Consider the following 13,741-nt stretch of genomic DNA (forward strand, 5'->3'; position numbering starts at 1 on the left):
GGGAGTGATCAGGAAGGAGTCCAACATCACACAGGCTCTGGGACAGCAGCAGCTCTCTCCGGCCAAGCTGCGCCCAGGCCAAGCAGAGCAGCCAGCGGCGTCTGCTGAGGGGCTGCGCACATGTGATTTCCCATCAATCTGAAACAATCTATGCCAGGGAGAAGGAAAGAGAGAAAAGCACATACCACTGTCAACATAAACACTGGAAACATCTCCCAAAGGGGGAGCTGACATGTTGGAAGGTACTTACCAGCAAGGCAAGCGTTACGTTTGTCAGTAATGATGAGAGACATGGGGAAAATGAGAATATATATCAGAGATAGCTAGGATCAATGATAAACATGGAAGGTCAGAAGACTGGGAAAAAGAAAAGTTTAAAATATAACTAGAACCAAAAGGTGGGGGGGAAGCTTCAAAGTGTCTCAGGCAGGACAATCTCATTTTTAAGATTTTTAATTACAAAAAAAAGATTCCCAAAAATAGATTAAGAAATAGCTTTATTGTTTGACAATCCCATGATTGAAAAGACATGTTTCTGATCCCAAATAGACAAGAAGCATATATGAAACAAAGTTCTCTTTGAAAACTTAACTTGTGAATTTATTATACTGCAAAGAACCACATTTTGAAGCTGCAGCCAACATTTGAAACTGATAAAACACTCTACCCCGAGCTTTGTAGCAGAAATTTTAAAGCGTTATTAAAACCATGTCAGCCAAAGAACAGTACAGCAGAGACATCAACTGTTGCCTCTGACTTAAGAGAAGCGCTAAAAATCACCACCCCGTGTCCTACACGATCATCTCCAGAGAGGACCAGAAGGCTCGCAGAGAGCTAACGCTCTCTTCTTCCACTGCAGCTCTAGGTGTTTGATTCTGCAATGTTTCTAGTGATTAATTTAGCCGAATTTGGCTTCTTAGAAGAGTCTTTGTCATTTAATAAGCACAGTGTAGAATGGGGGAAAGTGTGGAGGTATGAGGGACCTGGAAGTACAAAAAACAATCACTTCTGCGACTTGCTGATGCTCAAGAAATCAGAGAGCCTCCATGAGGGTCTCATATGCCTGAGAGCGTGTGCTTGAGAAAACACTGCGTAGAGGTAGCTCTGGTTCTGCTTCCTATCTAGTTACAACTTGCCATGTCCTGTCTTGTGAGAAGCTTCCAAGATTTTCAACAACCTAAAACTCCAAATGTCCTCCTGACGCACAGAAAGGGTATGAACGAGCTTAACATGACTCCACCTCAAACTACAGCTAAGTCAGCAACCAACAGCCTGAGCCTCGACAGGGCTAGGGAGGAAGCCCTGTACCAGGGCTCAAGGAGCTAGACCAAGGAGGTGGAAGGAGGTGTGAGGAGGTGTGGTGTGTCCACAGCATGCAGGTGATGGGGCAGTGACTGCAGACAATTTCCTTTATGCACTGCATGGCACGTTCTGCCACAGCAACTGAGTGATCTAATCAGGAATGGACTCACTGTATGGATGGATGCCTTGGCCCCTCAGCCCCTCTCCACCTATACTTCATGCAGGAAAGAACAATCACTATTATCTACTTGGTATAAGGCCTTAGAAGAAGTAGGCAGGTTTGTTTAGAAACAGCACATTCTGTTATAAAACACTTCTTATGCATAACCTGAAGTGCTGAGAAGTGTGCTCCACTAACAGTCCTGCACACACAGGAAGGCGAGCATGCCTGAAAGAAAACTCCAAGCAGGAGCTGGGAATCTAGAGGGCAGGGCTTCAGGAGACACCCTTTACCCTCCCTCCCAGATACAAGGCTCTAAATGTCAAGGAACAGGAAGGGCATTCAGTCAGATCAAATCATGTCTGAATTACCTGAATGAAACTGAAAAGAAAATCCACTGACTGAAGGTTGATTTGTAAAAATTCAAAGGAGAAAGTGGTGTGAGAGCCTTCCTCCCCTCTGCCTCTTCAAATAAGTCATTAAATACACTGGGCAACATAATACCATCTTTTATCATAACAATATAAACAATTTCCATCATCATCCTGAATATTACTTTATAAAGATATATATTTAAAGGCTTTCCAACAGTTTTCAACCCAGCATCTGAAAATAAAGCATTAAGAGTTCTGTATATAGTAACACATTCATGTGATAAGTGTATGAATTTACAACCATACATTATATATATATGTATATATATATATTTATATTTATATAAAAACAAAGTTGGCTGAAAGTTAAGGCTACCTACAAGGTTGTCCAGAAAAATTATACTTGCCAAAATAATTATAAAATAAAATTACACATGCATTTTAAGACCATCTAAACCAGATAAAGCTCACCATCCAAAGTTTCAAATGAACTGCAAGAACGCACTATAGACATCTACAGTTTCTTACATGAACTGCTGTTCCCCTTACACTGAGACTTCTACTTTTCACCAACCTCAAACCATAACTAAATACTGGTAACAATGTGGTTCCCAGCACTCTAAAAAGAGACCAGGTTGCCAATGGCAGGCAGCAAGCACGGTTCACAAATACACTGTTTGTAACACTGTGGACCTGACATGTGGCTGGTGAGATTCTGAACGTCAAAAGGAACTAAGAGTGAACATTGCATCAACAATCACATGTACCAGCAACCACATGATAAAGACATCACTCTTTTCTACTCAAAGTAATTAATTTAAACACAGAACAAAATAAAACCAAAATGCACTTGAATAACCTCATTGGAAACAACCCAGTGTCACTTTGGGTGTGTGCCTGATATGAATGAAAATCCTTTGTGGACAAACACGTCTTCTAAGCGTAGCTTCAGAAGTGTAGCTGTGACTGTAGCTCAGGGCACAGAGTCACCTGAGCTCTCGGTGACAGCTGCTGAGCTACAGGTTAGCACTCAGAGTGAGGAGGGGAGCTCCACAACGCACATCTTAACGCTGTGAGCTCCTCCATCTTTCCAAGCTTCGGACAACACTTGTTTAGGATATAATTTTCTATTGAATGGTAATATAAGCTAGTTTTTAAAACAGTGATGTTCAGTGAGAAGGTTACTTTGTTCCTGTTGACCAAAAGGAAAACCCCACTTTATATATGTTTACAATTTAGTGTTTTAGGCACTATCTTAGTAAATTAGCACCTTAATAATCAGCTCCTACTCACACAGGCCAATGTCTGTGACAAATTACTGAAATAACTTTTCTCTTTTAAAAGATTTTGATCCTGTTTAGTGATAAAAATATATCTATGTATTGAATCAATAACACATTTCTGTAATGCATGGCTTTTTTTTAAAATAAGAGTTGGTTTACCAAAAGAAAATTATTCCAATTCTACAGCAGAATCCTATCTATAGAATTTAGCATCATTGAGAAATCAGGTAAAACAATATTTATTAATACTTAGTGATGTAACAGATATATTTTCCAAATAACTTTAAGCATTATGTCTCTGGCAGTTTTCAACAGTGTCTAAAGAATACAATATTTAAGGTAAATATACACAATCACCTTAGGGAATTACTGCAAGACGCCGCAGTGCCAACAAGGCCTAGCATCTATCTTAGTTCGTTTGCCCTTCATCTTTGTTAAACAATAAAATCCAAGAAAGAAATTTTAAAAACCACCAAGAAGATGAAACGGGTGATTGTCTTTGTAGCCATACATACTGTGGAAGATGAAGAAAATACAATGATATACTTAGAAGCCAAATCCAGATGAGGACGCTTGTTGCTATGACCCAGTGGAATGTAAGGTGGGAATGGGGTAGAATTTGGAGATCCGGCTCTGGGCTGATGGGTTGAGACATTCGGACTCCCCAGTCATTTTAAAGAACACTTCCTGTTCCTGCAGCTTCCTGGCAAACTCTTCTTCCAGGGTCTGAAGAGGGAAAAGACAAACAATTAAGCACTGTTGTGGTGGTTTGTATATGACTGGCCCAAGGAGTGACCCTACTAGGAGGTGTGGCCTTGTTGGAGTATGTGTGTCACTGTGGGTGTGGGCTTAAGACCCTCACCCTAGTTGCCTGGAAGTGAGTCTTCCGCTAGCAGCTTTCAGATGAAGATGTAGAACTCTCAGCTCCTCCTGCACCATATCTGCCTGGATGCTGCCATGTTTCTGTCTAGATGACAATGGACTGAACCTCTGAGCCGGTAAGCCAGCCCCAATTAAATGTTGTCTTTTATAAATCTTGCATTGGTCATGGTGTCTGTTCACAGCAGTGAAACCCTAAGTAAGACAGAAGTTGGTACCAGGGACTGGGGTATTGCTGTGATAGGCATGACCATGCTTTTGTTTGGAAGAATGTGGATTTGGGGACTTTGGATTTGGAAAGCCATGAAATGTTTTAAGTGGGGCTTAATGGGCCAGCCTAGTGGGAATATGGAAGACAGTAATGCTGAGAGTCATTTGAACTGTGTAGGCCTGATGGTCCAAGAGATTTCAGTGGAGAAGAACTCTAATATGTGGCTGAGAGACTGTTTTTGTGATGTTTTGGTGAAGAACAGGGCTGCTTTTTGCCATTGTCTGAAGAGACTGTCTAGGGATACGGTAAAGAGATCTATATTAATTGCATCTGCAAAGGAAGTCTCAAAAAAGCCCAACAAAGACTTTGTTCTCTGGTTAAGTCTGATGAAGAGAATTTTGAACAACCATAGCAAGCTGAGAAAGGAAAAGTACAAAATATATAGTTTGAGTATTAAAGGGGCTCAAGGAAGTGAAATGGAGCTGAATTCAAGGATCTTAAATTGAATTAAGGGTGATCTTGGAGCAAGATTCCACCCAGCTAAATTTAGGTCCAAGCTTGGTAGTACAAGCCTTTAATCCCAAGAGACAAAGATAAGCAGAACTCTGAGTTCAAGGCCAGCCTACAACAGAGCAAAATTCTAGGTGAAGAAAAACTTAAATCCAGGTTTGGTGGACCACACCTTTAATCCCAGTGTTTAGGAGACTGGCATGCAGATCTCTTGAGTTCAAAGTCAATCTATGGAGCAGGATTCAGGACAGCCAACTTTTAAGCAGTGAAGGAGCTGGGAAAAAGGAAGCTAGTGATAATGTAATAGAACAAGGGGGCCAGTGTTCCAGCTCCTGCAAGCAGCAGAACTCAGCAGCTTCGGCTGTGTGTCTCTGGCTTTATATTCAAGAGGAGGAGAATCCTGGGATAGTTGATGCTGGTTAGCTGGAGCTAAGAAATTAGTGGTGATAAGAAAAGACCAGCATCACTAAGGTGAACTCTTCTGGGAAGTGTTTTCTGAGAGCACAAAGAAGCTGTGTTCCAGAGAGCCAAGGTTGTACCTCATGCTGCAGCTGTACTTGGTAACGTGTAAGAATCATCCAGGTGGTACTGGTTTTGAAGGCATGAAGGCATCATGAAGAACAGCTGAGGTTTGGCACTGTGAGTGGCCAAAGAATGCTATTGGTGAAAGTGTACCCTCAGTTGTAACTGACAGCCCAGGACTGAAGCAGTCATACAAAGGAGTTGAGGCTTGGTACTATGAAGAGAGACTATGAGAGGCTTTGGTGAAGCATAGTTGCAGTGGAAGACCCCAGCATATTGGAGATGCCAGTACCATGGGATGACCACCAAGAACAGCAGTGGCAGCAGAGTGGATTAACCTGAATTTAAGAGTACTACAGAGGGCAGAGCAGGAGAAGTGACTCCAGCTCTTTGGAGATGCACAGAAGATCATGTGTGGATCTTAGACATTGGAAAAAGAAGCTGTGAAGCTGAAGTTGACTTGGGGACCCCAAGATCTTAAAGATGCCAGAGCCACAGGATGCCCGCCAAGGAAAACTGCTAGCAGGGAGTGGAACAAGCCCAGGAGACAGAACCTTGTTGAGGTCATCAAAGATTAAAAAGGAGTTGGAGATCTGAAGACTGCTTTGCCATCAGACATGGAGATGCAGAGATTGGACTTTGCCCAGCTGGTTTCCTGTATTGCTTGGGGGATTACAGTTAAGTGATTGGATGAATCTCAGAAGAGATCTTGAACTTTGGACTTTTAACACTGTTGAGACTGCTATAGACTACAGGGACTTTTGAAGTTGGACTAAATGTATTTTTCATTATGCTATATTTAAGTATGGCCCCCATAGACTGTTTGAAGAAGCCTATGGGGCCAGGGAGTGGAATGTGGTGGTTTGTATATGATTGGCCCAGGGAGTGACCCTACTAGGAGGTGTGGCCTTGTTGGAGTAGGTGTGTCACTGTGGGTGTGGGCTTAAGACCCTCACCCTGATTGCCTGGAAGTGAATCTTCCACTAGCAGCTTTCAGATGAAGATGTAGAACTCTCAGCTCCTCCTGCACCATATCTGCCTGGATGCTGCCATGTTTCTGTCTTGATGATAATGGACTGAACCTCTAAGCCTGTAAGCCAGCCCCAATTAAATGTTGTCTTTTATAAATCTTGCATTGGTCATGGTGTCTGTTCACAGCAGTAAAACCCTAACTAAGACAACTGTTTTACATAGTACATAGAATTTATTCTGACAACCAAGATTAAACCTCTGCCTAGGGTCTGGAGAGATGGCTCAGTGTCTCTTGCAAGGATCAGTTCAGTTCCTAGTACCCACACTGAGTGGCTTACAACTGCCTGTAACTCCAGCTACAGATGGTCTCCATAGGCACCTGCACTCACACAAACCCACACCCAAATACAAATGCATATGCATAACTTTTTAATCTTAAAATAACCAAAAATGAAAACAGAAACAAAAACAAACTTCTAGACCCAAGCATTTTATTCAGTACTTCAGACCACATACTTTGCAGCAGCCCCAGGTTCAAGACTCAGATCGATCCCTGCTACAGAAGGGGGCCTGCCTGACTTCTCTAGCTGGCATGCCGTGTGGCCATTACATGTAAGCATGCAGCCCATGATACCTTAGTGAGTGTTACCTGTTTTCTGTTTCAGTTACTGACATGCATGTCTTTTTTCCACAGTGAACTACAAACTGCCTAAACCTAAGCTCTAAGCGATATTCATCTTACATTCCCACACAACGCACAATTCTGAGTGGTTATTAGATCACATGAGCAGAGCACTCTGGATGGGAGTACTATTCTTCTATGGGGCAGGCAGAGAGCTCTTCTCTATAGAAGGTGGCCCTCACAAAATCACCACCATGCCAGAACTGCAAACATGGACCTCAAAGCTTCATCTTGTAATGTTTGCTATAGGGAACTGAATGAACAGTATCAGTGACTGCAAACAAATCATTTATAGACAAGTGTTATTATTTAGGTTGAAACCAAGTACAAGAAAGTTCCCCAGAAGAAACACAGCATGAGCTTGGCCAGGAAGCAATGGTTAGAAGTGACAGGCAGGACAGAGAACAAGACAAGCTGGAACAATGACACAAACACAGAAGTTGTAGGAAGAACAGAGTCTATGCACACTGCAGCACACTGAGGTGAGAAAGTTTACAGCACACTATGTCACTGTGAACATCTCAAAGTCACACGGATGGAATTCAAGATTTACAAACACCTCTTGAGACTTTCATGAGGATAAGTACTCTGGTGACAGCAGCCAAATAAGGAGAGGAACTAAGGGCAGAAACTTGTGAGGATATGGCTGAGGAGATGCAGCAACAGAACAGAACAGAGAGTACAGACTGGAAAGGAGTCACAGTTAACATCTTGCTGAATGCTGAGTGCCTCAGATTTCTAGCCTGTGTGAGCTGGGCTCTAATCTGGATGTCACCAAGAGAGGATGTAGACAGCACATTTCCTGTGGTAAGGCTACAGGAGGGCAGGAAGGGGAGAGTGACACTGAGCTCAATCTGGTGAATGCTGAGTTTACATTCTCCTATCAGCTTGACAGGTGTGCACTAACCACTAAGAATGTGCCAAGAACTCTAATAGCCAGCATCAGATCAGTGAACAGAGACAAGCTCATGGAATACAACAGGAGAGAAACAGATCTAGTGGCAAAGAATATAATACAGAAAACCAAATAAATAAGCCAGGACACAGAAAGCTGAGGTGGAAATCAAATGATAAGGACCCCACACACAGTGGGGATGAAATGGGGAAGACAGGGCACCTAGAAGACAGCGGAATAAGAGGGCACAGTTCACACCGATAACAAAAACCAGTGGGCACGCCAGCATCGCAGTACTGCGGAGCCTACGGCAGGAGAATTAAAAGTTTGAGGCCAGCATGGGGCACAAGCAAACCCCAGCTCAAAACAGCACTAATAATAGAGCCGATGAGCAGGCGTGCCAACGTAAGCGCCCAAGGCCCCCGGTCCCAAGACACTGCCACACACACTTCACTCCTTCAACTGCTTCCCATCTTCTTTCTGAGACTGGGTTTCATGAAGCACAAGCTAACCTTGAATTCATCGTGTAACTAAGGATGACCTTGAACCTCTGGCCCTCTTGCCTCTACTCACCAAGTGGTATACACCTGAACACTGAGCACGACAGGCAAGCACCCCACTGAGCCACACCCAGCCCTTCACTAGCTTAGTAACCCTGATTAGAAGACAGTATCATCCTTAAACAAACAGGGAAAACTGAGCCTACAAATAAATATTAAATGTCAAAATTATTCAGAATAAGCAATAAGAAGCCACACCTACATGCCTTTACGATTTTATGCCCTCAATCAATACATGCTCATTTTTAAAAGTTTATAAAGATGTCTCCTGTACAACCTATGTCAGTTTTGAACTGTGGTTAAAACAAAGCCTGATACATAGTAAAATCTCTGGCACATAGTAAAAGCTAAGTACATGTTTACATGGGTGAAGAGTCACTGAGATGTACACCAGGCTGGAAGCCCACAGAGAAAGCAAGGCTGATATCACAGAGAGATGTGGACCACAGAGAGACAGCCAGACACAGTGGTTAGCCAGTGCAGCAGGGGAGGTCGGTACAACAAGGGCAATGGAGGGAAAGGGGGACACGCCATTCATCTGTCTCAAATCTTAAATTTAGTTCAAGGACTGTTACTGTGGCTCCAGCTGACACCTGCAGACTGTGGTCTCTGCTTTCTCCTCCCTAATGCCATAGACCCTGTACTGCCTGCAAGGAGAACTATCTGTCATTTTCCACGTGTAATAATGTTTTTGCTCGTTCTGCTTTCTCCACTTGTCCCATTCCTTTCCAGCTGACCCTCCTGCCTAGCAAGTCCTCCCTCGTGCTTCATACCTCAGCCGGCTTCCCCCTCTCAGCCTCCTCACGGATTTGAGCCCCTCTCCTGAGCTCACAAGCCCTTCTCCCTGCACCCTGGCCTAACCTACCCTCAACAAGGGTCCCAGCTTGCACCCTTGCTCGTGCGGCCCTGACCTCTGGGAACAGTGATGCTGCCCTTTCATCTCTGTACCCACCCTTGTCACTGTGCCCATACAGAGAGGTAAAGAACCAGGACAGACAGGAAATGCATGGGCCGCAGCTGCAGCACAGCTTTTAAAGTTACCTTTTTCCTGGGTCTCAGCTTCTCTCTCCACTCCTTTAGCTCTTGGCTGTGCTCCTCATCCAACTCCTTCAGTTTCTGAGTCTCATGTTCAACCAACAGGTGACATTTTTCATTCTGAAAATAAAGTTGGTATTAAATTGTTTTCAGACCAATGAAGCCAAGTTTTTTCTCCCTGAAAAAGAATTTCTCTGTGTAGCCTTCCTCTGCCTCCCAAGTGCTGGGAGCACTTCTTAACAAATACAATTTTCTTTCAGAGTAGCAAATTATTATTTGCTAAATATCATGATATTATGGAAGTTCAAATTCTCCTTTAAAAACTAAGTGCCAAAAGTTGTGAAATAGTCTGTTTTATAAGTGTATAAATACCTTCATTGCTTTTGAAACTTTAATATCTTCTTGTAAAAATACTTAATATCATTAAAGCTGTTAACATAACATATAAAAAGGACTTAAGCAGAAATACTTTAGGCCTTTGCTTTTCTAGTTGGTAAAAAACGTGGAACTGGTAAGTACTGTACTGCAGTAAACTAACCAATATACAGAGTATCAAAATGACCCCTTTCTCTGGGTGCGAGCATTCCCGGCACTCACTACATGGACTATGTATGTATGCACGCAATATGAACTCCGAAAATTGTCCTAAATCTACATCATTATGTTACTACTGAGCAAAGATTTCCAAATGTTTAGCTTTTTTTCACAAAACAAACAAAACAAAACAAAAAACTGTAAAAACAGCCATATCCTTTTAAATGGGAAAAAATAAATTGAGAATCTTAACTAAATATGCCATCATTTAGTACTAGAAGGCATATTTAACAACACTTTCAAAGACCATTTCTCGGGTTTTAACTGATTCAGCTTCACTGTGTATATTCACTATGGTTATAGGAAATAAGAACAAAGGCCTATGGCACTGCACACTTCTCGTGGGTCTCTATCGACAGTCCAAGCTTTCGTAAGCAACATGTCCAAACGTTAGTTATTTCCCCCACATTAGCCATCAACTGCCATGTGAGCACTCAGTCCCAGCATGTCCAGCTATGTCCCGCTGCCGGGCTCCGGAACCTAACCTGCAGCTGATGCAGTTCTCGCACGTTGGCTTCACACTGCAACTGGAGATCCCGCATCTGGCTCTCGTGTTTTTGATGCTGAGCCATTCTCTCATTTTTCTGTCTCTTTTCTTCTTGTGCAGCAAACTATAAATAAGAAAAACAAAAACAATGAATTAGTTAGGAAGCAGTGTAATCTCTATATACTCTAGAGTGGCAATTTAAGGAATGTAACAAAGCTTGAAATACAGAACACGGAAGGTGGAACTACCCTGCCACTCAGGCCTGTGGCCGGCACAATGGGTACAGGGAGAGGACAGCCAGCCTTCTGACTTCAAGCCTCTGGGTTCCAACTGCTTAATGACTTCCAGCGGTAGATGGTCATCTGTGGCTGTGCAAGTGTCACAGGGCAGACATGTTTCACCTGCAAAGCTGTCAGGTTATCTCATGCCCATGCTCTCAGATCTGTCAGAGAGAGCAAGCTTTGCTCTCTATGGTCCTAAATACAGAAGACTAGTTGGTACACAACACGTACCCTGCCCTGCGGTCCCAGTAACTTAAATAACAATCCCAAGGGGAGACTAAATGTCTAAACCCAATCATGAGGGACTTTTAAAGGTCATTCAAATGTGTTAAACCCTGAAAAAAAACCCATCTGTTTAAATACCTGTTTGATTCTTTCCCGGTCCTGGTCTGGCGTGGCTGTTGAGTTAATCCTCAAACTTTTTTTAAACATGGCCATTCGTGTCTTGGCTTCGCTTCTTTGAATCTTGGGCAGCCTCGCTCGTTCCTGAGTCTGTCTGTTTTTCAATTCTTCAATAAGTCGTTGATTGTAACGCTGCATTTGTTCTGTTTCCTGAAAAGGATTTAAAGAGAAACAATGCAGCGATATGTCACCCTCCCTCACTGCATAATGAGCAACAAAATACTAGGCAATAATAATTTATAAGAAAAGTTGTTAGATGACAGCAGTGTTGCAGCAAAACTTTTTCCCAATTTCAGGAAAGACATGTGAGTTTTTTTTTTTGAATATGCTTGGCCCAGGGAGTAGCACTATTAGGAGGTTGTTGGGGTAGGTGTGGCCTTGTTGGAGTGGGTGTGGCCTGTTGGAGTGGGTGTGTCACTGTGGGCATTGGCTTTAAGACCCTGGAAGTCAGCCTTCTCCTAGCTGCCTTTAGAACAAGAGGTAGAAGTCTAACTTCTGACCTATAAGCCAGCCCCAATTAAATGCTGTTCTTTATAAGAGTTGCCTTGGTCATTGTCTGTTCCCAGCAGTAAAACCCTAACTAAAACAACATGTTATTAAGATACTTGGATCACAACGGGAATCAGGGAGGGAGATACACAATGAAGATTACAATTCATAAGGTCATATATATATAATCAAAAAGAAGTTATCAAAATAAAGCATAACCAATTACTCAAAGCTCAATGAAATTAGGATAAAAGATAGAAATAAAGCCAAGACTCCATCCTCTAAGAAATTAAACTTCACAATGAAATAACTTTTAAAGTAAAATGCACGAAGAAGCAAAGGAAGCCCCTCGCGTCACCTTCTCGTGGCGTTTAAGCAGCTGATGTCTCTGCATGAAATACTGATCCTTAAGCTGCTGTTTAAGCAGCTGGTGCTTTTCTTGTAAATGTCGCTCTTCAAGCTCCCAAATCGCAGCTTCTCGAGCTACAAAGAAGTAGTTTTCAAAAATGTCACTCGGTTCTTTTAACTAATGCCCAACACTCTTCATTTTAATATTTAAAGTATTTTATATATACTAACATACACACAAACTGATATTCTAAGGTATAAAGAAAATATTACCAATATAAAATAGCATTTATTATCACTTTTTATTTTGTTTTAATGCCCTAAACTAAGAATGTCCTACCAAGAATGTCAAAATGCCACCTTAAAAAGACAGAAAAACTAAACCAATTGTTAGAAGGAATAAGGACTTAAAATTCCATCCTATCATTTCCTCATTACACCAGTAACTATAAGGCATAGTGAGTATATAAAACTATTCAAATAAATTTCTAGCATTATCCAGAAGGAAATCTTTTTTGTTGGGTTGTTGGTTGGGTGGTTGGTTTTGAGGGGTCTGCTTTTGAAGTGCTGAGATGAGGCAGGCCCTTAGATCATGGCACCGTGAATACATTAAAGCTACCACTGAGCTACACCCCAGTTCACGGTATACCTTTGTAGATACTTCTACTATATTTCATGACAACTTCTCGCATATAATTTTATCCTTCCCTTTGCCACCACAGCAAAGGCAAGGCCCTCGAGCCTCTGCGGTGTGGCTGAGGCACACAGTGCGGACGCTCACATACCTCTCATGAGCTGCTGCTTGTTGTTCAGGCACTCCCTCTCAATGTTGGCCAACTCTGCCTTCTGCTGTTGGATAATCTTTTTCAGAGAGCCATCTAACTCTTGTTGTTGCTTCTGAACAAATTCTTGTTCCTAATAGACATGGTCAACCATCTGTTAATACAGAGCTACTGAATCAAACATTCAATTATCAATGTATTAGTTATGTATTCGGTTATCTATGAATCAGTGGTTAGTGACGTTTCTTTCTTCTTCTCTTTTGAGGACAAGTAATGGAGACTGACCCAGGCCTTGTGCATGCCAGGCAAGTACTCTGGCACTGAAATATATATATATATCCTTACAAGATTTCTAAGTAAAGTTTATAAAGCTGGTGGGACTAAAAAAAAATATCACTAAGATTATATTGTGCAGGTACAACACAAATGTATTAGTTATCCAACACTAATCTAAAAAGTACTAGAATATACAACATTCTAAATTCACAACTAAAAATGATACACATAAAAAGGATATATCCCATTCATAATTAAAATGCTCTATTTCATTAACAACTTTGGGAAAATATCAAAATTACAGTTTCTGAAGCTGATGTCTGGTACACAATAGTACAGCTAGAACAAGAGTAAGTTTAAGAACAGAGGCAACAAAGAAACACAGATTATCACAGTCTTTAGCCCTATTTTTCTAAGAAAAAAAAAAAAGGAAGAAATCCCACACCTGCACTCACAAAGGAGGACAGGGCTTATCGCCCACATCCTGTGCTGAAAAGGAGCGGGTTGAAGACTTAGTGAGAAACAATGCATGGCTGGAGAGATACTAAGTAGAGGTAGGGGAGTAGGAGACACCTTATGAACCTACACACAAAACTCTTAACAATAAAGGGATTCTTCCAAAACACTTGAGACTCACTAATTCACTTAATAAATATTTACTGAATGCCTACCATTTGCTAAATTTATGCTTTAAAAA

At 41.9% G+C, this 13,741-nt stretch overlaps 1 protein-coding gene across 2 annotated transcripts in view; it reads right to left on the minus strand.

The window, feature by feature from the left end:
• Positions 1-480: 480 nt before the first annotated feature.
• Slk (STE20 like kinase) overlaps positions 481-13,741 on the minus strand; it is a 57,575-nt gene continuing 44,314 nt past the window's right edge. For both annotated transcript variants that reach the window (XM_052183986.1, XM_052183977.1), the window contains 6 exons: positions 12,772-12,901; positions 11,997-12,121; positions 11,111-11,299; positions 10,465-10,590; positions 9,392-9,505; positions 481-3,845 (listed from right to left, as the gene is read on the minus strand). In XM_052183986.1, the coding sequence (XP_052039946.1) occupies positions 3,699-3,845; positions 9,392-9,505; positions 10,465-10,590; positions 11,111-11,299; positions 11,997-12,121; positions 12,772-12,901 (831 nt within the window). In that variant the 3' untranslated portion in view covers positions 481-3,698. The remainder of the gene's footprint in view (positions 3,846-9,391; positions 9,506-10,464; positions 10,591-11,110; positions 11,300-11,996; positions 12,122-12,771; positions 12,902-13,741) is intronic.

The sequence above is a fragment of the Apodemus sylvaticus genome, chromosome 1 (genome assembly GCF_947179515.1).
Source record: "Apodemus sylvaticus chromosome 1, mApoSyl1.1, whole genome shotgun sequence".
Lineage (NCBI taxonomy): Eukaryota > Metazoa > Chordata > Mammalia > Rodentia > Muridae > Apodemus > Apodemus sylvaticus.